Raw genomic sequence first — 27,228 nt, 5'->3', positions numbered from 1 at the left:
ACCGCGGAGCATAGAGCGCAAGCGGCTAGAGAGGAAGCACAGGGAGCGGACAACCATAGAGTACGGGCCCGGACACAACCCGGATGGGTTGTCTCTCTCCTCGTCAGTCCACTCACAAGACTCCGGCAGCCGAGCTGGGACGGAAGCGGAAGTGAGGAAAAAAGCAGGAACGATCGGTTGTTCGCATGCGCAGGTTGTAGTGTTTACTTCCGCCTGGCCTGGTCCCTCTGCGAGGAAATGTTGCACGTGGGACGCCTTGCGTGAAGTTTACCAAAGTAGTGACGCTGGGGGGTCATTGGGGTGAACCTTAGAGGCGAGGACATGTGGGTCCCAGTGGCGGGGCTTCATCCGCGGCTGACGCTTTCAGCTTTGGCGGGCTCCGGTCGCTTTTGTGTTTTGCGGTCCCGAGCGGCGACGCAGAAGGGCTTGCCGGTGAGGAACCACCGTGACTTGTCTGACTCTTACCCGCAGTTGTTGCCTAGTCCCGATTTCGGGCAATCGCCCTCAAAGGTGTCTAACTGTCGCTCAGAGTCCAAGCGTTATGTAACCTGTCGGAGACTGGCCGAGACCTTGGCGCAAATCATACCGGGGAAACAAAAACAGCCTTGCAACCTGTTGCTGGAGGTCAATCCAGGTGAGTCCAGCTGATTGCATTTTTTGGGATGTTCATCACTTCTCCAAACTTTTATTGACCACTCTTGTGGAGCTAGTTAAGACACTGCCCTTTCCTTCAGGTAGCTTAGTTGAGGAGATTGCCCACAATGTACACACATAGTCTATTGATAATGGCACCACAAAATATTTCTGTAGCAGTTTGCGCTTTACATAATATTTTGATAAAACATGTTATATTTTACCATCTCTCCCAAAGAATTGCAAGCGCCCACCGCCAACAAGGTAATTTGATCTTACCCTTCGGTGCATCACCCGTAGACCATAGCAGGATGCTGAGAACATAAGATTTATAGACTTTAGGAATAATTTATTACAGCACTATTTCATATCATGGGGAGTCAGTTCTTTTTAGGCTTGTCAATATCTTTGATAAAACATCTGGATAGTCCATGAGTAAATGGTAGACTAGAGGCACTCTTTCTTGTTGGTTTTTTCCTTCTGATGGTAGCAAAACATGATGTGTGTAAAACATGTAATAAAAGTTTGACATTGAAATAGATTATGTTGTTTCTTTTGCAAATAAGCTTTTTGTTCTGTTAATATACTAGGTCCTGGAATCCTGACTCAGGCATTACTTGAAACTGGTGCCAAAGTGGTTGCCCTTGAAAGTGACAGAACTTTTATTCCACATTTGGAGGTATATTTTTAGCTTCTAAAAGTATTTCATTGTTCAGTCAACTACCTGTGAGTGGCTTGGTGAAGTAGAGTTAAGCACACAATTTATTTTTATAGGAGTTATGTCTTAAATATCTTGTTTATCACCAATGACAAGAACACAGTAAATATTCAATGCTTATTGAACGACTGAAAGATTAGGAGTTCTGAGACTTGTTTTCTAGCTCTTCTACAGACAAGCTGGGTGACTTTGAACAGAATGTGTAACAGGTATCACTAGGCTTGTTTCCTCATCTCTTATAGGCTATGTTGTACCCCCAACCTTCTGTGAGCTTGGAATTTAATTGGAGTAAGTGCTAAGGTTAAGTTAGAGTCTGGGTAAACTCTGTATTTAGGATTTCAGAAGAAAGGTTTGGTGTACAAATTGAGTATCCTTTGTCTGAAATGTTCGGAACCAAAAGGGTTTGAATTTCAGTTTTTTTAAGGTTTTGGAATATTTGCAGATACATAATGAGATATCTTGGGGATGGGCCCAAGTCCAAACCCAAAATTCATTTTTGTTTCAAATACAACTTATACATATAGCCTGAAGGTAATTTTATACAATGTTTTAAGTAATTTTGTTAATGAAACAAAGTTTGTGTGCATCAAACCATCAGAAAGCAAAGGTATCACTATCAGCCTCCCGTGAGGACAGTATGTTGTGGTTTGGCATCACCATCATTCCTGACTCTGAATTGAGATGCTCCCAATAAGCCATCATTTTCTTACACCTATTTACACATAAGTAGTCAACAGTAAAAAATATAACATACCATTAATACACTGAAAAAGTGATATGTTCAGGGTAACTAAGTAGCACGGTGGCATCACCAACATACCTTTATCTGCTATTAAACAACAGCAACAAACAATGGTAGGCTGTCGGTCTCTACCTAAGATGATATGTTCTTATTAAAAGGTTACTGTATATCATTTTTTTTAGATGAAAGGAGACATCAGGAGCAGTTGAGGGGCCAGGAAGTGGGTCCTCTAGGGTTAAGGAAGTATTCTGCCAGATGCCTTTTTAGAATAGTTCCTCCTGAATCATCTGCCTCTTTAACAATGGTTTTTGTTTAGGGCTCTCTTTGATTTTACGGACTGATGTGACCTGCACGTTGTGAGCCTGTATTTTTAATGCATCCAGTCACATGAGATCAGGTGTGGACTTTCCCACTTTTGGTGTCATTTTGGCCCTTATTCATAAAGTTTCAGATTTGGGAGTGTTTTGGATTAGGGATGTTCAATCTGTATCAGATAGTTGCCTAGACTGAAGGCATTATCCAAATGGATTTAACAAAATTATTTAAAGCATTGTATAAAATTACCTTCAGGCTGTATGTATAGGTTTTTTCATATAACAGTAAAAAAAGTGGAAATTCCTTGCTTTGTTAGCCAGCCTTCTTTTTTTTTTTTTTTTTTAATCTTTACCTCCCTTTCTCCTTTATAAATCCGCAGATTCAATTTAGGGAATTTATACTTCTATATTCCAGCTTCTGGAAATCATGCAGAATAGCTTTACTGAAATTGCAGAATGACAACAAAAAAATTGTGAAAATGTCTATGAAATCCAGTTGTTTAATTTTAAAAACAAAACTATGAGCATTAGATTATTGTTATTCTACAACTGACTGCTTTGAAAAGAATCCAAGATCTTTGCCAGATTCTTTAATTGACGCTAAATCTACTGGAATTTCAAAACCATGAAGAAAAAAGGAACACAGAATTTTTCAAAGATTTACAGTCATGGAATGTGATTTAATAAACATAATCATCTGTAGTTTCAAGTTGGAAATTAAAAGCCAGAAGATAGTTTTTATCTTGGTTTGGAAAAAAGCCTGTGTTTAAAAGTTAATCTTCTTGTTCACAAAATAATCAAGATGGCATTAAAATCTTTGTTTCAGGCAACCCTTTTTCTGGTCCCCTCTCACTGTGGGAGCTTTTCTGTCTTCTTAAGAAACTTCTGCTTTCTTAAAAAAAAAATTTTTTTTTAAATCTTTGTTTCCATATCATGTAACACAATAGTTCCTTTTTCTGTGAAGTCTTCAAGATGACAAAAGTTTAATCTAAAACCAGTTTTTATGAGAAAAGGAGAATTAGGGACTAGAGAATTTTTGATACACAGTAATTCTTACAGTAATATAAGTAATAAGATGTTTCTGAAGCTATAGATGTAAGCTAAAAATCTAAATCCGGTCTTTAGTTTTTAGTGGTTTTACTGGTTTTTGCTCTGGTTAAGGCTTTTATTTTTTTAATTTTAATTTTATTTTATTTTAGTGAGGGTCTCACTCTTTTACTCAAGCTGGGGTGCAATAGTGTGATCACACCTCACCTAAGCCTTGACCTCCTGGGCTCAGGTGATTTTTCTGCCTCAGCCTCTTGAGTAGCTGGGACTACAGGTGTGTACCACCACGCCCAGCTAATTTTTAAATTTTTTTTTAGAGATGGGGTCGTGCTATGTTGCCTAGGCTGGTCTTGAACTCTTGGACTCAAGCAGTCCTCCCACATCAGCCTCCTGAAGTGCTGGGATTACAGATGTGAGCTACTGCACCTAGCCGCTTTTATTTTCTTATCATTACCTGCACTAAATTGTGCTCAGGTCTTAGTACCTATTCTTTCACTTTTTTTTTTTTTTTTTGAGTTGGAGTCTCACTCAGTGCCCAGACTGGAGTGCAGTGGCCGCTCCTGGCCACCGCAGCCTCGCCTGCTGGGCTCCGGCGATCCTTCCGCCTCAGCCTTCTGAGTAGCTGGAATTACAGGCATGCGCTACCACTCCCGGCTAATTTTTTGATTTATTGTAGAGATGATGTCTTGCTGCCCAGGCGGGTCTCGAACCCGTGGGCTCAGGCAATGTGCTCACCTCAGCCTCCGAAAGGCGTGGGATTACAGGCTGAGCCACCAAGCCCGGCTATATTCTTTCACTTTTAACCATTGTTAATTTTTTTTTTCTTCTTATAGTCAGGGTCTCACTCTGCTGCCTAGACTTGAATATAGTGCACAATCACAGCTCACTGCAGCCTCAAGCTCCTGGATTTAGGCAATCCTTCTATCTCAGTCTCCCGAGTAGCTGGGACTTACAGGAAGGAGCGTGCCAACATGCTCCGCTAATTTTTTAATTTTTTGTAGAGCCAGGATTCACTGTGTTGCCCAGGCTGCTGTCAAACTCCTGGGCTCAAGCAGTCCTCCTGCTTCAGCCTCCCAGTGCTGGGATTAAGTCATGGCACCATCCTTAACTATCGTTATGGTAAATGAAAAATCATTCAAAGTTTCTTGTGACTGTGCTCAGTGTCTCAGCCGGTAATCCCAGCACTGTGAGAGGCCAAGGAGAGTGGATTGCCTGAGCCCTTGGGTTCCAGACTAGCCCAGGCAACTTGGCGAGACCTCATCTCTACAATAAAATAAAAAATTAGCCGGTCATGGTAGTGCGCACCTGTAGTTCTGACTACTTGAAGGGCTGAGGCAGAAGGATTGCCAGAGGCCAGCAGGTGGACACTGGGGTGGCCATGAGTGTGCCACTGCACTCCAGCCTGGGCGACAGAGTGAGATGCCAACTCAAAAAAAAAAAAAAAAAGGTTTCATCATGTGAATTTATTTATTTGCAAGGGGTAGACAGAATTTTTGTGACCCTGCTTTAGGGACTCAAAGTGGTGCTCTTAAGCAGACAATACTTTTAGCAACTTAAAGTTGGCTCTTGAAAACAGAAATTGCCAGAGGGTGCCATGGGGACACACAAAAAAGAAAAAGAAAGCATAATTTTCAAAGGTGATACTTTTTTGGGGACACACAAAAAAGAAAAAGAAAACATAATTTTCAAAGGTGATACAGGTGGACACTGGGGTGGCCATGAGTGTGCCACTGCACTTCAGCCTGGGCGACAGAGTGAGATGCCAACTCCAAAAAAAAAAAAAGTTTCATCATGTGAATTTATTTGTATGCAAGGGGTAGACAGAATTTTTGTGACTCTGCTTTAGGGACTCAAAGTGGTGCTCTTAAGCAGACAATGCTTTTAGCAACTTAAAGTTGGCTCTTGAAAACAGAAATTGCAAGAGGGTGCCATGGGGACACACAAAAAAGAAAAAGAAAACATAATTTTCAAAGGTGATACTTAACTTTAGGATACCCCCACCCTCAATTTCTCATAAAATTTCTGGGACTCCACAGTAATAATGTTTCAGGCAGGAGCAGTTTATTTTTCAGTATGAATGTGCTAGAGATACACATCTGAAATTGTATTCCGTAATAATAATTCATGGTACAGTATATCCATTTGAACTGTGACAACTGTTGTTGCAGTTGTAACTGTGTATGTTCAGTTGAAGGACATCAGCTTTTATGATAAACTCCACATTATTTTAGCAAGGATAGAGCAAAGTCTTTTCGAATCTAGTTGAATCTCAGTCCTAGCACTTACTAGCTCTCAGACTCTTGAACAAACAAATAATTTTTTAACCTGTCTGAGCCTTGGTTTATCTCATATATAAAATAAGATATGGGCCGGTTTTGGTGGCTCACGCTTGTAATCCCAGCATCCTGGGAGACAGAGGCAAGGGGATTGCCTGAGTCCATGGGTTCAAGACCAACTTGGGCAACATGGCGAGACCTTGTCTCTACAGTAAATCAAAAAATTAGCTGGGCATTGGTGGCACGTGCCTGTAGTTCCAGTTATTTGGAAGACTGAGGCTGAAGGGTTGCCCAAGCCCAGGAGGTCAAGGCTGCAGTGGCCATACGCATGGCACTGCACTCCAGCCTGGGTGACAGAGTGAGACTCCAACTCAAAAAAATAAAATAAGTTATGTTAATACCCACATGTACAGGATTTTGGTGAGGTTTAAATAAGACAAACTTATGAAAAGTGCCTAACTTAATGACTGACTAGTAGAAACTCACGGGTTACTTTCCTTTCCTTTGTTCTTTTTGCTTCTTGTTTTTGAATCCTTGAATTTTCAGATGTGATCTCACTATAATTGTATGAATTGAATTATTTATACTAGAGCTTTGGTTATTATCATGTTTGAGTTGTTGAATGTTAAATGACAGATGCTAAAGCAAAAATATGTGGTGACCTCTTAGAATACAAATATAACAAAGTCATAAAGTGTACATTGCTTTTACATTTTCATCAAACTAAAATTCATTAACTTTCCTTAATTACAGAGATTAAAATGTCTTTGATAACTTAGAGGAGGTTATTTTAATGCTATACATGTTGACTAATTTTTAGGGTTTAAAGATAATCATATGGATTATATGGGTACTTTTTCCCTTTGGCTTCCATGACACCACAGTCTTGGTTTTCCTTTGTATTAGTCTCAGCTTCTTGTCATTAGACTTTGGAGTTACTCCTTCAGGCCTCTCCTCTATATTTCTTCCTAGTGTACACTCCTGACTTAAATTACCATCAACAAGCCAAAGACTCACACATTTATATTTTCACTCCACTGAGCACATTATTCAGGTATATAACTTCTTACCTAGCATCTATACTTAGATCATATAGTATGCATCTCAAAATTAATGTGACCAAATATATATAATTTCCACGACCTAGTCTTTCACTTCCTCTAGTCTTTTTAAAGCATCCTCTTGAAAGTGATTGTTAAAATTTACTAGATTTTGAGCCAGATACAATAACTTGCATCTACAATCCCAGTTATTCAGAAGACTGAAGTGGGAGGATTGCTTGAGGCCAGGAATTTGAGACCAGCCTTGGGACATACTGAGACCCTGTCTTAGTATGAAGTAATACTTATTACAAATTTTTTTAATTGCTAGATTTAGAAATAGAATAATATTTATAGATTGAACTCAAATGAAAATCTAGAAAAACTAGATTTTTGCATTAATAACTTTAAGTTGCAAAGTCATTTCAACCCTAATAACTATTAATAGAATTTTCTGTGCATAAAATCCTCAACGTGCACATCTAAACCATGTTGTCCTCTTCTTATTGGTTTATTTTAATAACTTCAAATTAAGTTTATCACGTGTGTACCTAATTCTTGCCCTTAGTGGTAAGGTCTCCAATGCTATTGCAAGAGGAACAAATCAGGGCTGGGCACTTTGGGAGACCCGGGCAAGGGGATTTCCTGAGTTCAGGAGTTCAAGACCAGACTGGGCAACATGGTGAGACCTTATCTCGACAGTAAATCAAAAAATTAGCCTGGCGTGGTGGCGCATGCCTATAGTCCCAGCTTCTTGGAAGGCTGAGGCAGAAGGATCACCTAAATCCAATAGGTCAAGACTGCGGTAGCTGTGATTGTGCCACTGCACTCCAGCTTGGGCAATAGAGTGCGACTCCAACTCAAAAAAAAAAAAAAAAAAGAGGAAGAAATCAGAATAGTAGAAGACTAAGGTATATTGGACCGCTTTCAGCAGACCAGGTGTATAGTTGCTTCTGTTTTTAGGAAAGTAAATGAAAAATTACAATAGCAAAAACATGGAACCAACTGTGCTGCCATTGAAACTGGACTGGATTTTACAATGTGGTACATATACACGATGGAATATTATGCAGTCATAAAGAAAAACAAACATATGGACTTCACAGTAACTTGGATGGATTTAGAGTCTATCATACTCAGTGATCTATCACAGAAGCAAAGAACAGACTACCACATGTTCTCACTTATAAGCGGACCCTGATCATTTACCATAATACTATAAGAAAGGGAATTGGCAGTAGCAGGATACTGCTGGGGGGGGACATAACATCAATAAGGGTACCTGATCTCAAACCAGGTGAAGTAGGAACCAAGGGGAGGCCCAAACTTTTTTTTTTTATTTTTTGAGTTGGAGTCTCACTCTGTTGCCCAGACTTGAGTGTAGTGGCACGCTCACGGCCACCACAACCTCGACCTGCTGGGCTCAAGCAATCCTTCTACCTCAGCCTTCCAAGAAACTGGAAATACAGCCATGCACTACCATGCCTGGCTAATTTTTTGATTTATTGTAGAGATGAGGTCTCACCAAGTTGCCCAGCCCAGGCCTGTCTTGAACCTGTGAACTCAGGCAGTCCTCTCACCTTGGCCTCCCAAAGTGCTGGGATTATAGGTGTGTAAGCAATTGCTCCTGGCCTGGGAGGCCCAAACTTTACTTGTTTGATGACCACTTGTATACCTAATCCTGAATTGTACCCCACATATTTAAAATAAAAATTTTATATTATGATGGAGAGTATGACCTACACAATGAGCTAAGTTCATTTGATGGATAAATGACTAGATTCCTGAAGAAAAAAAGAAACACTCTCTTGAATCTGCCTTTCACTTTCATATTTTAATTGTTTTTCTCTACTATGAAACATTTTTCATTTCTTCCCACAATCATAGCAGATGGCTTACAGCTCTCTGCCTGAGACCAACCACTGTCTTAGAATCTTTGCCCGGTGCTCCAGGTAGCCAGTACTAAGCAATTAGAGATTTGCATGAAGAAGCTTTTGAACAACTACAGCCATTGTGATAAAGTAAAAGGATAAGTACAAATTTAGGAAAGGTTATTTCTGCTGGCTTTTTTTTTTTTTTGGTAATATTACTGTACTTTCACCATTTTTCAGGCATTAATTGATTTTTATTTCCTCTGTTACATTTTAGGTGAGATAGTAATAGTTTTGGTAAGCTCTTTGAATTATTTTTACTTGTTTATTTATTTTCTTTTAAATGTAGTTCTCAAAATTATGGGTTGTTTTGTCACCTCCAAAATAGTAATTAATTATTGTTGATTGTCTACAGTGCCAGGTACTATGTAAGGTGCATTGCATGTTATCTCATTAATCTCCTCAACAACTGCCTGAGGTGGTGGTACTTTTCATTTTATAGGTGAGGATACTGAGACTCAGCAAGGCTAATTTACTAATCTACCAAGGTCACTGAACTAGTAAGTTTTATGAAATCAGGGCTCCACCTGGGGTCTGGCTGCTCTCAGCCTGCTCCTCCATATTGTAGAAGTTAAAAATCACAAGAAGTCAGGAGAGGAATGTCAGCCTGTAGATGCGCCAGATCCAGGGAAGGAGATTAACATGAATTGAAGAATTTGACAACTGTTAAATGACTGTCTATCAACTTCACATGAGGACCATATTCATTAGAGTTCTCCAGAGAAGTAGAACCAGTAGGATGTCTGTCTGTCTCTGTCTATATATCTGTCTGAGGGAAAGAGATTTTATGTATGTACACACACACACACACACACACACACACACACACACACACACACACACACGCATATGCATAGAGATTTAGATTTATTATAAGGAATTGGCTCATGTAATTATGACAGCAAGTCCCAAGATCTGCAGAGTGAGTTGTGTTCTTGCTTTTTGAAGTAGACCTTTGAAATGTTGTAAAGTCTGTCTAATGCTGGAATTTTTCACATTATCTCTGTCTCTTTTTAGTCCTTAGGAAAAAATCTGGATGGACAGCTACAAGTAGTCCACTGTGACTTCTTTAAAATGGATCCTAAAAGTGGTGGACTAGTAAAACCACCCGTAATGGTTTCACATACGCTTTTTCAGAATTTGGGAATAGAAGCACGTCCTTGGTCAGCAGGTAATTTTTGTCATTCACTAAAGCAAATGCCTTATAATTTGCCAGCTTTCTGTAGTGGTACACCCGATTTGTTGATGAGATTTGTACAATATTTTTTTTTCTGAGTTGCCCAGGCTGGAGTGTAGTTGCATACTCACGGCTACCCCAGCGTCAACTTGCTGGGCTCAGGCGATCCTTCCACCTTAGCCTTCCAAGCGGCAGGAACTACAGGCATGTGCTACCATGCTTGGCTCTTATGTTGAACATGGCATTTCCCTTACCTGGTCACAAATAACCACATTATTTCCCTGAAGGCCAATTTCTGTATCAATGAAAGATGGAAGGCTTAGTTTTAATTGAAATGAACTTAAGATTAGTATCATTTGCTTGTTTAGTTTGTCTCAATAAAATATAGTCAGGAAAAATCGTTAAGAACTTTATTCAAATCTTTTTGCTTGTCTTCCTAACAGGTATCCCTTTAAAAGTAATTGGAATTTTCCCAATGAAAAATGAAAGAAAGTTACTTTGGAAACTTTTATATGACCTATATTCCTGTACTTCTATATATAAATATGGACGAATAGAACTAAATATGTTTATTAGTGAAAGAGAATACAAGGTATGTTAACAGGTACCTATTTCTTGCTTTGAGTTTTGTGATTTTCCTTTAGTAGTCTTAATGTGTGCAATTTTAATTCATGATGTTTGAAAGTACTAAGATTGTTTTTAAATTTCTGTAGAGCAATCTCTAGATCCAGGTTGTTTTTTAAGTGAACAGTTTAATGGCATTTAGTACATTCACATTGTGCAACCATTACCACCATCCATCTCCAAAACTTTAAGTAGAATCTCCAGTGTTTGTCCTTTTGTGTAGGAGTTATTTCACTTAGCATAATGTTTTCCTCTTTTTTTTTTTTTTTTTTTTTGAGTCGGAGTCTCACTCTGTCACCCAGACTGAAGTGCAGTGGCCGCAGGCATTTAGTACATTCACATTGTGCAACCATTACCACCATCCATCTCCAAAACTTTAAATAAAATCTCCAGTGTTTGTCCTTTTGTGTAGGAGTTATTTCACTTAGCATAATGTTTTCCTCTTTTTTTTTTTTTTTTTTTTTGAGTCGGAGTCTCACTCTGTCACCCAGACTGAAGTGCAGTGGCCGCAGCCACCGCAGCCTCCACCTGCAGGGCTCTGGCAATCCTTCTGCCTCAGCCTTCCAAGTAGCTGGAACTAAAGGCGTGCGCTACCTCGCCTGGCTGATTTTTGATTTATTGTAGAGATGAGGTCTCACCAAGTTGCCCAGGCAGGTCTTGAACCTACGGGCTCAGGCAGTCCACTTACCTCAGCCTCCCAAGGTGCAGGATTACAGGCTGAGCCACCTAGCCCGGCAGCATAATGTTTTCAAGGTCCATCAATGTTATAGCATGTGTCACAATTTCATTTCTCTTTAAGGTTGAATAATATTGCATTGTATATATCCACCACAGTTTGTGTATCCATTTATCCATCAATGACACTTGGTTGCTTCTACCTTTTGGCAGTTGAGAATAATGCTGCCATGAACATGAGTTTACAAATATCTCTTCGACTCCTTGCTTTTATTTCTTTTGAGTGTATGTCTAGAAGTGAAATTACTGGATCACATGGTAATTCTATTTTTAATTATTTGAGCAACTGCCATACTGGTTTCCATGGTGAATGTAGCATTTTACATTCCGACCAACAGTGCACAAGGATTCCAATTTCTTCATATCCTCTCCAACACTTGAACATCTTTTTGTGTGCTTATTGATCATTTGTATATCTTCTTTGGAGAAATGTCTATTCGGGTCCTTTGCCTATCTTTTTTTTTTTTAAATAAAGATGTAGGGTACAGTTTAGGGTTGGGTATACAAATGTTGATTATGCAGGTACCCTTGTTGATGAGATTGCCCCTCTCTCCTGGCAGTTTCCCTCAACTGCCTTTGCCTATCTTTTAAGTAGGGTTGTTTTGTTTATTACTGAGTTTTAGGAATTCTTTATATATTCTGGGCATGAATCCCTTATCAGATATATGATTTGCACATATTTTCTTCCATTCTGTGGGTTGCCTTTTTACCCTGTTAATAGTGTCCTTTGATGCCCAAAGTATTTTAATTTTAATGAATTCAGTATTATCTGGTTTTGTTGTTGTTTGTGCCTATGGTGTCATGTTGGTATCCTATAACTCATTGCCAAACCCAGTGTTGTGAAGCTGTCCCCCTGTGTTTTCTTCTAAGAGTTTTATAAATTTAGTTCTTATGTTTTGGTCTTTGATCCAATTTGAGTTAATTTCTGTATATGGTTAATTTTTGGATGTGGTTATTCTTTATCTATGCATAAATAATCTAATTTTCTTGCATAGATAATCTGATTTTTGCAGCATTGTTGAAATTTCCCTGTTGAATGGCTTTGGCACCCATGTCAGAAATCATTTGGCCATTTGTGTGAAGATCTATTTCTAGGGTCTCTATGTATTCCACTGGTCTATACGTTTGTCCTTATGCCAGTACTACACTGTGTTATTATTACTATAGCATTATAGTAAGTTTTGAAGTGAGTAGCTGTGATTTCACCAAATCTGTTCTTTTTTTATGATGTTTGGGCTATTAGGTTTCCTTGAGATTTCATATGAATTTTACAATGGAATTTTCTTTCTCTCTAAAACATGTTTTTATAGGGATTGCATTGAATCTGTAGATCACTTTAGGTTCATCCTATAAATGTGATGTCTTTTCAATAAATTCTGTTTTTAATTTCTTTCAGTAGGCAGGGCATGGTGGCTCATGCCTGTAATCCCAGTACTTTGGGAGGTCAAGGCAAGAGGATCACTTGAGCCCAAGAGTTCAAGACCAGCCTGGGCAACATAGTGAGACCTCACTATCTCTACAAAATAAAAAAAAATTAGCCAGTGTGATGGCAAACACCTGTAATCCCAGCTATGTGTGGGTAGCTGCGATGAAAGAATTGGCTGAGCTTAGGAGGGTGAGGCAGTGGTGAGCCGTGATTGTGCCAATGCACTTTAGCCTGGGTGACAGAGTGAGACCCTGACTCAAAAAAAGAAAAAAAAAAAACTCATAAATTTCTTTCAGCAGTGTTTTGTAGTTTTTTTTTTTTGAGTTGGAGTCTTGACCTGCTGGGCTGCGGTGATCCTTCCTCCTCAGCCTTCCAAGTAGCCGGAACTACAGGCACGCACTACCACGCCCGGCTGATTTTTGATTTATTGTAGAGATGAGGTCTCGCCAAGTTGCCCAGGCGGGTCTCGAACCCGCGGGCTCAGGCAATCCACTCACCTCAGCCTCCCAAGGCACGGGATTACAGGCTGAGCCACCGAATCTGGCTTGTAGTTTTTAGTGTAAAAGTCTTTTACCTCTTTGGTTAAATTAATTCCTTGTTTTTAAAAAAATTTTTTTTCATAAAAATTATTATTATTATTTTATTATTTTTTGAGTTGGAGTCTCACGCCATCAACCAGGCTGGAGTGTTAGTGGCATGCCCACGGCCACCCCAGCATTGACCTGTTGGACTCCGGCAATCCTTCTGCCTCAGCTTTCCAAGTAGCTGGAACTACAGGTGCATGCTACCACACCTGGCTAATTTTTTGATGTATTGTAGAGATGAGGTCTCGCCAAATTGTCCTCGAACCTGCGGGCTCAGGCAGTCCACTCGCCTCAGCCTCCCAAAGTTCTGGGATTACAGGCTAAACCACCCAAAGTTCTGGGATTACAGGCTGGGATTACAGGCTGAACCCAGCCAAAAATTATTTTTTATGCTACTGCAAATGGAATTGCTTTTCTAATTTCCTTTTTTGATTGTCCATTACTGGTGTATAAAAATATAACTGATTTTTGTCTGTTTGTTTTGTATCCTGCAACTCTGCTGAATTCATTTATTAGTAGTTCTAACAGGTTTTTTTAGTGGAATCTTTAAGGTTTTAGACTTTGTAATGGAAGGGCCTCCTGACAACCCTGATATTGCTTTGAGAGTAATCTTTTCTGCTTAGAATGCTTCATGTTGTTAATCTGTTAATCTGATATGACAGGAAGTGCTTATTGGTATGTAAGAGAGCTATGAATTTAGGATAGTGGGGCAAGAAATGAAGGGATGATTCACTCCTCAAGATCCCTATTGACTAGCAATGGAAGTAAGTAAATACTGACTAGTTATAGAAGTGAACAAAATATAAATAATTCCTGCCTATGAATCCTTCAACATAGCAGGTAGAAAAACATTACATGAGTAATTAATTAACTTGTGGTATGTACTGTGGAGTAGAATAGGTGTATTAGTGGTGCCTGTCATGGCCAGGCTTGGTGGCTCACTCTGTCAGCCTGTAATCCCATCACTTTGGCCGAGTGGATTGCCTGAGCCTGCGGGTTTGAGACCGGCTTCAGCAACTTGGCGAGACCTCATCTCTACAATAAATTTTTAAAAATTAGCCAGGCGTGGTAGCATGCACCTGTAGGTCTGTGCTGGGGTGGCTGTGAGCGTGCATGCCACTGTACTCCAGCCTGGGCGATGGAATGAGACTTCAACTCAAAAAAGAAAAGAAATGCATGTCATGTGGGCTATTACATTTTGAATCAAATTGTTAAGGCTGACACTTGACAGATAAGAGTGAACAAGAGGGCAACAAAGAATGGAAACTATATGTGAAAAGGCTCATGGTCCTGAGCTCAGGGGCTTGAGACCAACCTGGGCAACTTGGCAAGACATTGTCTCTACAGTAAATCAAAAGAATTAGTTGGGTGTGGTAGCACATACCTGTGGTTCCAGCTACTGGAAGGCTGATGTGGAAAAATCACTGGAGACCAGCAGGTCAAAGCTGTGGTAGTTGTGAGTATGTCACTATGTCACTGCACTCCAGCCTGGGTGACAGAGGGAGACTCCTACTCAATAAATTAATTAGTTAATATAATTAAAAAATAAAATAGGACTTTCTTTAAATGGTTGAGATTTTGCTTTCTTTTCATTTCTTTCTCTCTCTCTCTCTCTCTTTTTTTTTTTAAGAGATGAGGTCTTGCTATTTCCCAGTGGCTACTCACAGGTGCAGTTATAGTGCACTGTATTCTTGAACTCCTGGCTCAAGTGATCCTCCTGCCTCAGCATTCCAAGTAGTTGAGATCACAGACAAATATTACTGCATTTTTTTCTCTTTTGCATCTAATTTTGATTTTCTTTACTTAAATTTCTAGATGCCGTTAAGATACTACTATTAAGAATCAACATTTGATTTTGATTGATTATAGGTGTATATAACATGTAATTTTTATTTTCCTTTTACCAGAGACTAATGGCAAATCCCAGAAATCCAAACTTCTATCAGGTATTAAGTGTACTCTGGCAAGTAGCTTGTGAGATTAAGGTTCTGCACATGGTGAGTAAAATCCTTTTAAATTTCAAGAATGAACTTTGTTTTTCAAAGAGACTATTAAATGGAGATCGTTTAAAGATTAATTTTATTATTTTTCCTGACTGTTGAAGGTAATAAGGTAAGGTAACTTTGTGGTGATGAATTTTTTTCTTACAAATATTTTTCTCTTATTACGAAAATAATGTATGGTCTTTATGAAACCATGAAATGTGTTTCTTCACAAAAGGAAAGGAAAAAAATTAAGCCATCACTATAGTTCTACCACCCAGAGGTCACTGTTAACATTTGTCACATATTTTTTTTAAATTGGAGTCTCACTCTGTCACCCAGGCTGGAGTGCCTTGGCACGCTGATGGCCACCCCAGCATCAACTTGCTGGGCTCAGGTGATTTTCCACCTCAGCCTTCCAGGTAGCCAGAACTACAGGCGTGCGCTACCATGCCTGGCTCTTTTTTGATTTATCGTAGAGATGAGGCCTTGACAAGTTGCCCAGGCTGGTCTCGAACCCGCGGGCTCAGGCAATCCACTGGCCTCGATCTCCCAAAGTGCTGGGATTACAGGCTGAGCCACCGAGCCTGACCATCGCATCTTTTTAGTTTTCTATTTTTCTTGTGTTTCTCTTTTTCTTTACATGGAGATTATATAATTTTGTATCTTGTTTTTTACACCTAGTAGCTAATAGTTAATTTTCAGCATTTTTCCTAGTCACTGAAAGTTTTTCTTAAGTTTTTATTTTATTTATTCATTTAATTTATTTATTTTGGAATTGGAATCTCACTCTGCTGCCCAGGCTGGAATGAGGTGGCATGCTCACAGCCACCACAGGCTCGACGTGCTGGGCTCAGGTGATCTTTCTGCCTCATTCTTCCAAGTAGCTGAAACTACACAGGCCACCATGGCCAGATGATTTTATTTATCATATAGACAAGGTCTTGCCAAGTTGTCCAGGCTGGTCTCAAACTCCTGGCCTCAGGCAGTCCTCTTGCCTCAGCATCCCAAAGTGCGGGGTTATAGATATGAGCCACTGTGTCCAGCTTTTCTTAAATTTTTAATGTTTACTTAATGTTTCCTTGTAAGGTATTCTTCTTTTTAGTTTATTTCCTTAGGGAAGATTAGCATTGTCTAATAGGAATATAATGTTAACCACATATGTAATTTTACATTTTTGAGTAGCCACATTATAAAGAGCAAAAAAGAAAGAGGTGAAATTAATATTAATTTTATATTCTCTTTAATCTTGTTGATTAAAAATATTGTCATTCCAGGATGTAATTAGCATTTTTAAATTACTTATTACATAATTTACATTTTTTGCATTTGTACTAAGTCTTTGAAATTCAGTACACATTTTACACATATAGCACATCTAAATCAGACTACTATACATTCCACATGTGGCAAACAGCTACCGTATTTAATAGCAGAGGGCTAAAGTATAAGAAAAAAATGATAAATCATATTTTTTCATACCATAATTTGTCCATTCTCTTATTCAGTTTAGTAAACTAGGTATTAAGTAACTTTTATAGGAGATATAGTTAAATATTTTATGATCCCTTATTCTTCTAAGGGTATTGTTGGTTTAATTTTTGCTTGTTTATTTGTTTATTTTTAGAGACAGAGTCTCACCCTGTCACCCAGGCTGGTGTGTGGGAGTACAGTCATAGCTTACTATAGTCTCAAACTCCCAGGCTCAAGTGATCCTCCTGCTTTAGCTTCCTGAGTCACTGGGAGTTTAGGCATGCTCCACTACATTTGGCTAATTTTGAAAATTTTTTTAGAGACAGAGCCTTGCTATGTTGCCCAGGCTGTTCTAGAATTCTTGGTCTCAAGTGATCCTCCTGCCTCAGCCTCCCAAGTCGCTGGGATTACAGGCGTGAGTCACCATATTTTTTTTTACAAGATGTGTCTTCATGTATTTTTTTTTTTTATAAGATGTGTCTTCATGTATTTTCTTTTTTTTTTTTTTTTTTTTAACCGTTTTTATCTGGGAGTGTGCTGAACCCTTCAGTCTTTATACCTAGTTGTTTTTTTGTGTTTTTTTACACTCAGGAATGTTATTTCATTTGATTATGGTTTTTGTCTCAGTTATTATTTTTCTTCAGAAACATTTCAGGTTCTCAAGTTGCATCTCTGGTCCTTGTCTTTTGAATCTGTCTTACTCCTATCATTTTTCTCCATTCACAAAATATTTTTGCACTTAGTCTTCACATCACTGATTCTGCTTTCTGCCTGCACTATTTATTGTAATGTTGGGACTATAATTCTTGATTTCCCTAAAATTCTATCATATCCACTAATCTTGTCTCATTCTGTTGGCTTTTCATCTCAGCCTCTTCTATCCTTATGGTAGCCTGTTTCTTCATAGAGGCCTCCTTTGGACTTAAGCTTTCAGAAAAATGTTTCTTTCTTCTTCTCCTTAATATTTGTCTTTCAAATGTCCTGTGTTAAGTTTTGCCATTTACTAAACTCCAGAAAGGAGAGGTCTTTCTGGACCCAGCATTTTTAGTACTTGTTTCACTGTGTATGTACAACTGCAGAGTAAGTTGCTGAACTCAGTTCCCAGGGTCCTGCAGATTTTCCTTTTCTATGACTTGGTTAGGAGAAAGTGAGGTCTCATCTGCTCCAGCTGCCATATCCCAGACTGCTGTGGCTAGACCAAGCATGTTGGAAATTGAAGTGTCCATTGAGCACTGCTGTCAGTGCTGCGCCTTTCTCTACTAAAAGTGACATTCCTGGACCTGCTGGGAATTTCACAGATAGGCAGCAGTTGTACTTTTCATTGTATCCCCATTGCCACTGCAGTTAATAATAAATTACCATTTCTAACAGTAGCCTCTCAAACCTTATAATCAATATCATTTTAATTGTTTAAGTCTGTGTCAGTTGTTTTAACTCACTGTTATTTTAGAATTTAATGTAGGTATGTATTTTTTAATATAGACTAATTTTTCAGGTAGTTCGTTTTTTAAAATTGCTTCTTGCATAACATTATGTGTATGGAAATTAGACAGAAAAAATAATGATCCTTTTAAAAATTGACTCAAGTATCAGGCTTTTCTACTAAGGTAGGGCAAAGAAAAAATCCTTACTATTGATCTGATAGCCCTTAGTTGGCTGATTTTGACTATAATATGGAAATGTTGGCTGGTAAAAATTATAACTTAACCTATTTGCATTATTACATTAAATATAACTTTCCTTTAAGTAAATAAGAGATAGAGTTATTGATAACAGGGTAGATCCTTGATCCTTCTTCTCCTTATCTAAATATAATTAAGGAGAGAGGTGTATATTATTCAACTACACATGTTATTTTTTTTAAATGACTGTGACTATTCTGTTATTTAGGCAGGATTTTTTTTCATTTTTAATTTTAAAGACGTGGGGTAAAATTCAGGGTTAGGTATACAAGTGTTTATTATGCAAGTACCCTTGTTGATGAGGTGGCTGCACCTCCCCTGGCAGTTTCCCACTACTGCCAATCCCATCCCCTCTCCCCTGGCAGATTCATCCCTTTTTTTTTTTTTTTTTTTTTATGGGAACCATAGACATCTGACTCAGATGTCAATCCCTTTCTTACAGTATTGTGATAATGGTTCAAAGTCCACTTATGAGTGAGAACATGTGGTACTCAGTTTTCTGTTTCTGTGATAGATCACTGAGTATGATAGACACTAAATCCATCCAAGTTGCTGTGAAGTCCATATGTTTGTCCTTCTTTATGGCTACGTAATATTTCATTGTGTACATGTACCACAGTTTTTTAATCTAGTCCAGTTTCGATGGACAGCATGTTTGGTTCCATGTTTTTGCTATTGTGAATAGTGCTGCATTAAACATGTGTGCAGTTATCTTTTTCGTAGAATGATTTGAGTTCCTCCAGGTATATTCCCAATAGGGGGATTGCTGAGTCATATGGAAGGTCAATGTCTAGTTCTTTCAGAAATTGCCACACTCGTTTCCAAAGAGGTTGCACTAGTTTGCATTCCCACCAGCAGTGGGAAGCATTCCTTTTTTCTGCATCCTCGCCAGCATCTATTGTTGTTTATTTTATGAATGATGGCCATTCTTACTGGGGTTAGGTGGTATCTCAATGTGGTTTTGATTTGCATTTCTCTGATGATTAGTGAGGCTGAGCACTTTTTCATGTGTCTGTTGGTTAGGCAAGATTTTTTTAAGGCAGTAATAATTTGGGACACTTTGACCAAAGAGAAGTAGAAGAAATTTTTTTTTTCTTCCCAAGGAACCTTGGTCGTCATTTGATGTGTATACCCAAAATGGGCAGCTGGAAATGCCAAAGCGTAAGGTAAGAATAAATAAATACTCTTCCCTTTTTAAAGAATTATTTGGTATTCTGTATTTAAGTTTTTAATTTTAGAATAATTATAAATTTTTAAAATCATCTTATGTCTTTTAATAAATAGAAATTACTTTGTAAGAGTGCTATATTTATCAGCTATCATACAGTGGAAACTAGTGTAGTAATCGGCTTAAATAGAGATCTGACTTCTCTTTTTAGCTCTTTTAGAATGAAAGAACCTCTCAAATTTGGAAAATAGAATCATTTTAATATTCATCTAATTTGATAAATTAAGAGCAAAATTTTATAACTTATTAATCAATGAGAATTTTGTGATATTGCTAATGTTACTATGTAGTTGAGTTCACTTATGGGTACTTCTTGATCTTTTTTGAGTAGGAGTCTCACTCTATCACTCAGGGTGGAGTGCAGTGGCACGTTCATGGGTACTGCAACTTCGATCTGCAGGGCTCAGGTTATCCTTCCACGTCAGCCTTCCAAGTAGCTGGAACTACAGGTGTGCACCACCACGCTCAGCTAATTTGTTTTTATTGATTGTAGAGACAGGTCTCACCAAGTTGCCCAGGCTTGTCTCAAACCTCTGGACTCAGGCAATCCTCTTACCTTCACCTCCCAAAATGTTGGAATTACAAGAGTGAGCCACTGCACCTGGCTACTTCTTGATCTCTACCAAGGGGTTGGGCTTTTGTTTTTGTTTTCTCTTTTTTCGTGTGAGAACCAAAGTGATAGTGTTATACAGTGGTTCTTCCGTTTCGTTTCTCTCAGGGCTACTTGTGAAATTCTAATTAAGTACCCAAAGTTTAAAAAAGATTCAGAAGTTCCATTTTAGAATTCAATGCCAATGATGGCCAAATCCTAGCATATCAACTCAATCTGAAGAGCCCATTTACTTACTTCCTTGTGTTTTCCCTCACTCTTGCCACTAAAGGTAAAAGAAAATTATCAATTTTCTTTCCTTGGTCTGATTTTATAATGATTAGTCATCATTGTGATTTTACTTCTGTTTGATTATTTATAAAGCATATTTATGTAGTTTCAAAAAATAGAATAGGAATAATACATTTTGACTTAGATATTATTAGGGACTTATTCAAATATTTCAAAAATTAACAATCCTATATGTAAGACATTTTCTTCTCTTTTCAATGAGATGATCAAAAGCTAAAAAAGTTTTTTTGGCCAACCTAAATATATAAACTTTTTTTTTTTTTTTTTTTTTTTTGAGTTGGAGTCTCACTCTGCCCAGGCTGGAGTACAGTGGCACACTTACAGCCACCCCAGTGTCAACCTGCTGGGCTCCAGCGATTCTTCTGCCTCAGCCTTCCAAGTAGCCGGAACTACAGGTGTGCGCTACTATGCCCGGCTAATTTTTGATTTTATTGTAGAGATGAGGTCTCACGAAGTTGCCCGGGCTGGTCTCGAACCCTGGGGTTCAAGTAATCCACTCACCTTGGCCTCCCAAAGGACTGGGATAATAGGCTGAAGCACTGAGCCCGGCTCTAAATATATAAACTTTTATGGATGAAGATGAAATAACTAAATGTCATGTTTCATGAAATAAATTTATTTAGATACTGCATATGTCTTTGTTATCAGTGTGTTCACAATTGCTATAGAAGCACTTTGAGACATTTAACAGATTTGTTAGAGCACATCATCTTCATTTTTATCCAAGTTGTTTGAGACTTTCCACTTTGCAAACATCCAATTAAAAATTTTAAGTCAATTTTTTTTCTTATCCTTAGGTCTGGTGGTGATGTACCTCAAATATAATGGGAACTTCGTACATGTTAATGTCATGTTTGGGATTTGATTTTACCCTACTTACAAGTTAATAAATTGTTAGTGTTTCTTGCATGCTGACCAAAGATATAGACTCCTGAATCAGACAGAGGACTTTATTTGCCCCCTTTCCTATGACGTGATGTAATCAGTATGGCTCAATGAGATGTCTTGCATGCTTTGGGGTTGCTTTGCTGCTGAGGAGCACAGAGCTGGGGAAGCTGCCTTTTTTATAGCAAACAAACAGCAAGCCTGCTCTTTGTCCTGGAAAGATATGATCTCATCCCTCAAGGTTGCTCATTACAAACAACTCTGAGAAATATCCCAGATACACAGCTGTTAGGACTTAACATTCATGGCACACCTAACCAAGACACTCATGGCGTGTGGTGATTGTGTCTTCCAACAGGTAGCTTGATGGAATAAGTGAATGGCTTCTTACTCTGGCACTATTTTGTAACTAACACAATTTATTTTTCCTTCTTTCCAGGAATCATTAGAACAATTACAACAAAACCTGTATTTTATTCGAATGACTCCTCGTAGGAATTTATTTACAGAAAACTTAACACCTATTAACTATGATGTATTTTTTCACATGTTAAAGCACTGTTTTGGGAAGCGCAGTGCCAGGCTAATAGACCATTTACAGTAAGTAAAAAGAATAAAAGCAGGTATGAAAGTAGCAATTTAATGCAAGATTATTTCATGTTAAGGGTCTGTTTTTTATATCTTGATTAACACAGCAAGGAACCATGTTTTCACACAATTTTTTTTCAAAATAATTTCTCCCTGGTATTTGTTTCAAGAAAACTAAAATTGTATTTTCCATATAATGTTCTCCTGACCTTCATTTATTTTCCTTCTTTGAAAAAGCACCCAGGGATGCTGCTTAGTTGTTTTATATTTGTCGGGTATAGGCCTAGCTTTATCCTACAGGAAGCACTAGCTAGGGTGGAGAAAATCAGCATTACTAGATGCTTGTTCACTATTTTACCTGTCATTGCCTGGTTGTGTTTCTTAACCAAAGTGGGGATGGATCATTATACCACCCTGGTTCTCTTTCCCTGGACCAAATTTTATTTTTTTAACCTAAAACTTTATCAAAATTATAGCTTTTACTACCTGCTTTGTGTCTATATAACTAAAATTTCTATGTAGGTTTGATATGATTTCTGTAAGTTATGCTTGCATCTTAAAACCAGAAACCCATAAGTCATTCAAAGTATTGCCAGAATATGGACAATATTTTAATTAATTTTATAATTGTTTATATAACTCTGAATGAACTGGTAACTGAACAATATTTATGTAAAAATAAATTTTGAAAGTGGCAATAGACCCAACAAGGTGGCTCACACCTGTAATCCCAGTGCTTTGAGGGGCCATAATGGGAGGATCCTTGAGGCCAGGAATTTGAGACCAGCCTGGGCAACTTAGAACTAAAAATTTTTAAAAAGTATAGGCCAGTCGTGGTGGCTCACACCTGTAATCCTGGCAGAGAGTAGAGGATTGCCTGATCCCAGGGGTTTGAGACCAACCTGGGCAACTTGGCAAAACCATGTCTCTGCAATAATCAAAAAAATTAGCCCAGCGTGGTGTCATGCACCTGTAGTACCAGCTACTTGGAAGGGTGAGGCGGAATGATCACATGAGCCCAGCAGGTTAAGGCTGCAGTAGCTGTGAGCATGCTACCACACTACACACTGAACCACAGAGTGAGACTTTGACTGGAGAAACAAAAAAAGTAGAGTAAAGTAAAATAAAATAAAACATAAAGTAAAATAAATAGGCTGGGCTCAGTGGCTCAGCCTCTAATCCTAGCACTTTGGGAGGCCAAGGCGAGTGGATTGCCTGAGCCTTGGGTTCGAGACCAGCCCGGGCAACTTGGCGAGACCTCGTCTCTACAATAAATCAAAAATTAGCCAGGCGCGGTAGCAATCGCCTGTAGTTCCGGCTACTTGGAAGGCTGAGGAGGAAGGATCGCTGGAGTCCAGCAGGTTGGTACTGGGGTGGCCGTGAGTGTGTCACTGCACTCCAGTCTAGGCGATGGAGTGAGACTCCAACTCAAAAAAAAAAATAGAGTAAAATAAAATAAATAAAAATTAACTAGGTATGCACCTATAGTCCCAGCCACTTGGGGGCGCTGAGGTAAGAGGATTGCTTGAGCCCTGGAGTTTGATCACAGTACTGCACTCCAGCCTAGCCAAGCCCGTTTCTAAAAAAAAAAAAAAAAAAAAAAAGCAACAGACCAAAAGTTATCTATTATTTTTTATCTTACCACCTTCTGTTGGCTATTTTGAATGGAAATACCAAGACAATAGGAAAATAAAGAATATTGTAAATCATGGTATAAAATGTTAAAAATTCCTTTGGAGATCTCTGTGGATTAAAAACATGTTACCAAGATTCTGTTCAATATCAAAAAGTATTGGAAATGTCTTCCACCAAAATATTTTATTACAGTTGTTTACTTAGGGATTCTTGCTAAGTTAACATACAGTTATACACCACATAATGGTGTTTTGGTCAATGACGGACCACATATAAAATGGTAGTCCTATAATATTTTAATAGTGTATTTTTACTGTGTATCTTATATCTTAAATACATAAATGCTGGCTATTATTTTACAGTTGCCTATAATATGTATGTTTGTATGTATATTTATTTACTGAGTCAGGGTCTCACTCTGTTGCCCAAGTTGGAGTACAGTGGCATCATCATGGCTCACTGCAGTCTTGACCTCCTGGGCTCAGGCAGTCCTTCCACCTCAGCCTCCCAAGTAGCTGAGACTTCAGATGTGCACCACTATGCCCAGCAAAATTTTTTTTTTTTTTGGATATAAGGTCTTGCTATGCGCCTAGGCTGATTTTGGACTCCTGGGCTCAAGCAGTTCTTTCACCTCGGCCTTCTAAAGTTCTGGGATTACAGGTGTGAGCTATTGCACCTGGCCTGCCTATAGTATTTAGTACAGTAATGTTACTGTACAGGTTTGTAGCCTTGGAGCAATAGGCTGTATACCATACTGTGCCTAACATCAGTGATTATTAATAAAAATGTGAAAAATGATTACCTCTTTGTAAACTGCCAAACAGCAATTTCTGCTGTTTGTACTTAGCTAACTTTTAACTGAGCCATACTGAAGTTAAGAATATTTGCAGAAAGTAAAAGGATGAAAGATGTAGGCAGAGTAATTTTTAAAGGGCAAGAGATAAACTAGAATTTTGTGTAAGAATGATTAGAATATGCTACAACCTAAATCTGCTATTTTCATTACATTTTAGCCATGAAAGTTTAGAAATAAACATAGTTATTGCAAGCACTTAAACCAAAAAAGATCGCTTATATATGATATTAGGCATTTTAAATTGAGTTTAGCTTAATTCTATCAACATTATCACAGTTATTTGAAAAAGAATTAAACACATTTACTTTGTATTTCTTTTGCAGTTCATTGAGTCCAGTTGATGCAATGGATGTTTTGATGCAAATAGGAAAAAATGAAAGAGTGAAAGTAACTAATATATATCCTCAAGAATTTAAACGTCTTTTTGAAACTATAGAGTGCTGCAAAGATTGTGCTTATAAATGGGTGTATGATGACAGCATGAACAATACAAATGTGTAAGAAACTAGGTTTTCAATTCTTTAGCCGGAGTGGTTTGTTTATTTGGAAATTATGACACAAATGAAAAAGAACTAAATTTTAAAATCTCACATCCTTTCACCAGGCAATAACTGTTCTTGTTTTCCACAGGCAAGACACATAATTTCTTCTGAAGTTGATACCATTGGCATATTGGATACAACAGTGGCTGCTGTTTTACTCTCAACTGAATAAAGTGACAACTTGTTAATTATGGATTTGATCAGATTGATTTGTTTCAAATTCCTATCTACTGTAAACATACTGGCACTTGTAGGGTATTACCAGTTGAAATTTAGTTTATTCTTTAAAATCGTTTTGGCCAAACATTTTACATGGTATTAATTTAAATTTTTTTACTTTCACTGTTGCTGATATTTGTATTGTCTTGGGGAGCAAAAGAGTCTATACATTATTAAGCTTAGAAAGTAAACAAAACTGATTTAAGTGGTTTGTTTTACTTTTCATTTTGTTTTAAAGTGTATTATCAAGTACTGTACAATGCAATTATTTAAATTTTCATATGATTTAAGCTTTTTTAGAAATTAAAATATTTTACATAATAAGATTTTGTGATGATTTTGTGTTTCTAGCTAATGAACCATTAAATTTACCCTGTCCTATAAGGTTAATGTACTTTAATCATTCAGTCTGTGTTACTCAAAAGTCTCTTGCATTTTTGTTCCATGAAGAAAATTTATCTGAAGTTAATCTTTATACGAACCTAAATGCAATTGAGAATATATTTTTGTCAGGCACAGAGTTTGAGGTTTCAGTGAGCTACGATCGTGCTACTGCACTCCAGCCTGCAACAGAGTGGAACCTTGTTTCTAAAAAATAAAAAATAATAAAAGAAGTATGTTAAGGGGATGCCTTTCAGTTTATGCATTTGAGTGGTCTCCATTAATTATAGTTTGAGAAATTAACTTGACATTCAATGTCTTTCCAATGGAACAGTGAGCCTAAAGATAGTTGAGATGTCACCAAATCTCCACTTTCAAGGAGTATAGTTGACAGATGTCCCCCAGTCACTACCCCTCCGAATCCACCACTATGTTTATGCCTAGGGTACACTTGCTGTAGGCTCCTCTCAGCCAAAATGATTCAGCATGGTAGAGGTGTATTAAGGCAGGCCAACTGTGGTGACAGTTTTGTCAGAACTCCCTATTGGCCTGACTGAACTTTTCTCACAGTTTTGCTGCACTCCAAGACTCTTCCTAAGCAGTCTTCCTTTCCTGTCCCCTTCCATGGAGTCAGACCTGCAATCACAGTCTGAAGGTTCATCTTGCCCCCTGTTCCCTTCCTTCATAAACCTCTTGCACATCTCTCCCGTCTTGACATCTGCCTCTCTGCAGACTCGAACTAACGCAGGAGTCAAGGCATTTGAAAGTATCAGGAAGATAATGGTTAAAATAAGCAAGTGCGAGAAAGTCATGTTTTAAGTCACTTGCATGCTGGCATAAGATACCAGGTGTGGCGTGATTTCTGGTGATTACAGGGACCAGCACCAATTAAGGATTAAGCACTTACAAAAATAGCTTACCAAAGAACCTTTCTTTTTTCCTGTTGGCTGGGGATAATGGATGGTTCGTTTGGATCTTCCAAACCCGATGACTTTAGCAGACTCTTCAAATGAAACACTGAGAGCATAGCCTCATATCCCTGAAGAAATCCTTTCACTAGAGGAGTGAAATAACTGCCTATTCCATTAATTCTAAGTAAGACCATGGTGGCTAGGAGAGCTCCGTTCTTGGGTTGTTACATCAGTAGTTTCTTTTCATGGTACTAAAGCTGTGGTCCCCAACCTTTATGGCATCAGGGACCAGTTTTGTGGAAGACGATTTTCCTAGGCATTGGGGGCAGGGAAAATCATTGGATATTACATTCTCATAAGGAGTATGCAACAGATCCCTCGCATGTGCAGTTCACAATAGGGTTCATGCTCCTGTAACAATCTAATGCCCCCAGTAATCTGATAGGAGACAGCTCTGCTGGACCCTTGCTCACCTCTGTGCACAGTTCCTAACAGGCCACAGACCAGGGGCTGGGGACCCCTGTCTAAAGGATATTTTTGTTTGCTTTTGGAATACTGATGTTTTAAAAAAATTTGTTATTTTAAAGATGGGTACAATTGAGGGTTAGGTATACAAATGGTCATTAGATAGGTAAAATTTGGGCCTCTCTTTGGTCCCTACTTCACTTGGTTTGAAATCGGGTACCCTTATTGATGAA

General features: G+C 38.3%; 1 protein-coding gene across 1 annotated transcript; it reads left to right on the top strand.

The window, feature by feature from the left end:
- The first annotated feature begins 308 nt into the window (after positions 1 to 308).
- On the top strand, positions 309 to 25,564 carry TFB2M (transcription factor B2, mitochondrial). The gene is made up of 9 exons (XM_008061401.1): positions 309 to 634; positions 1,224 to 1,312; positions 9,719 to 9,872; positions 10,322 to 10,470; positions 15,155 to 15,244; positions 19,488 to 19,550; positions 21,838 to 21,998; positions 24,801 to 24,974; positions 25,108 to 25,564. The coding sequence occupies exons 1-9, from the start codon at positions 322 to 324 to the stop codon at positions 25,118 to 25,120; spliced, it is 1,206 nt and encodes a 401-aa protein (XP_008059592.1). The 5' UTR covers positions 309 to 321; the 3' UTR covers positions 25,121 to 25,564.
- Positions 25,565 to 27,228: the final 1,664 nt, after the last annotated feature.

The sequence above is a fragment of the Carlito syrichta genome, unplaced genomic scaffold (assembly GCF_000164805.1).
Source record: "Carlito syrichta isolate Samal-C Ts95f unplaced genomic scaffold, Tarsius_syrichta-2.0.1 Scaffold305242, whole genome shotgun sequence".
Classification (NCBI taxonomy): domain Eukaryota; kingdom Metazoa; phylum Chordata; class Mammalia; order Primates; family Tarsiidae; genus Carlito; species Carlito syrichta.
The sequence above is the reverse complement of the archived record's forward strand: the minus strand, read 5'-3'. Positions and strand labels throughout refer to the sequence as shown.

What these genes read in the sequence shown, in the direction of transcription:
- TFB2M (XM_008061401.1), top strand. Translation starts at nt 322, where the DNA reads ATGTGGGTCCCAGTGGCGGGGCTTCATCCGCGGCTGACGCTTTCAGCT. An exon ending in AGCACGTCCTTGGTCAGCAG is followed by an intron (nt 9,873 to 10,321) that starts GTAATTTTTGTC and finishes TCTTCCTAACAG; the next exon opens with GTATCCCTTTAAAAGTAATT. An exon ending in AGGCTAATAGACCATTTACA is followed by an intron (nt 21,999 to 24,800) that starts GTAAGTAAAAAG and finishes TTTCTTTTGCAG; the next exon opens with TTCATTGAGTCCAGTTGATG.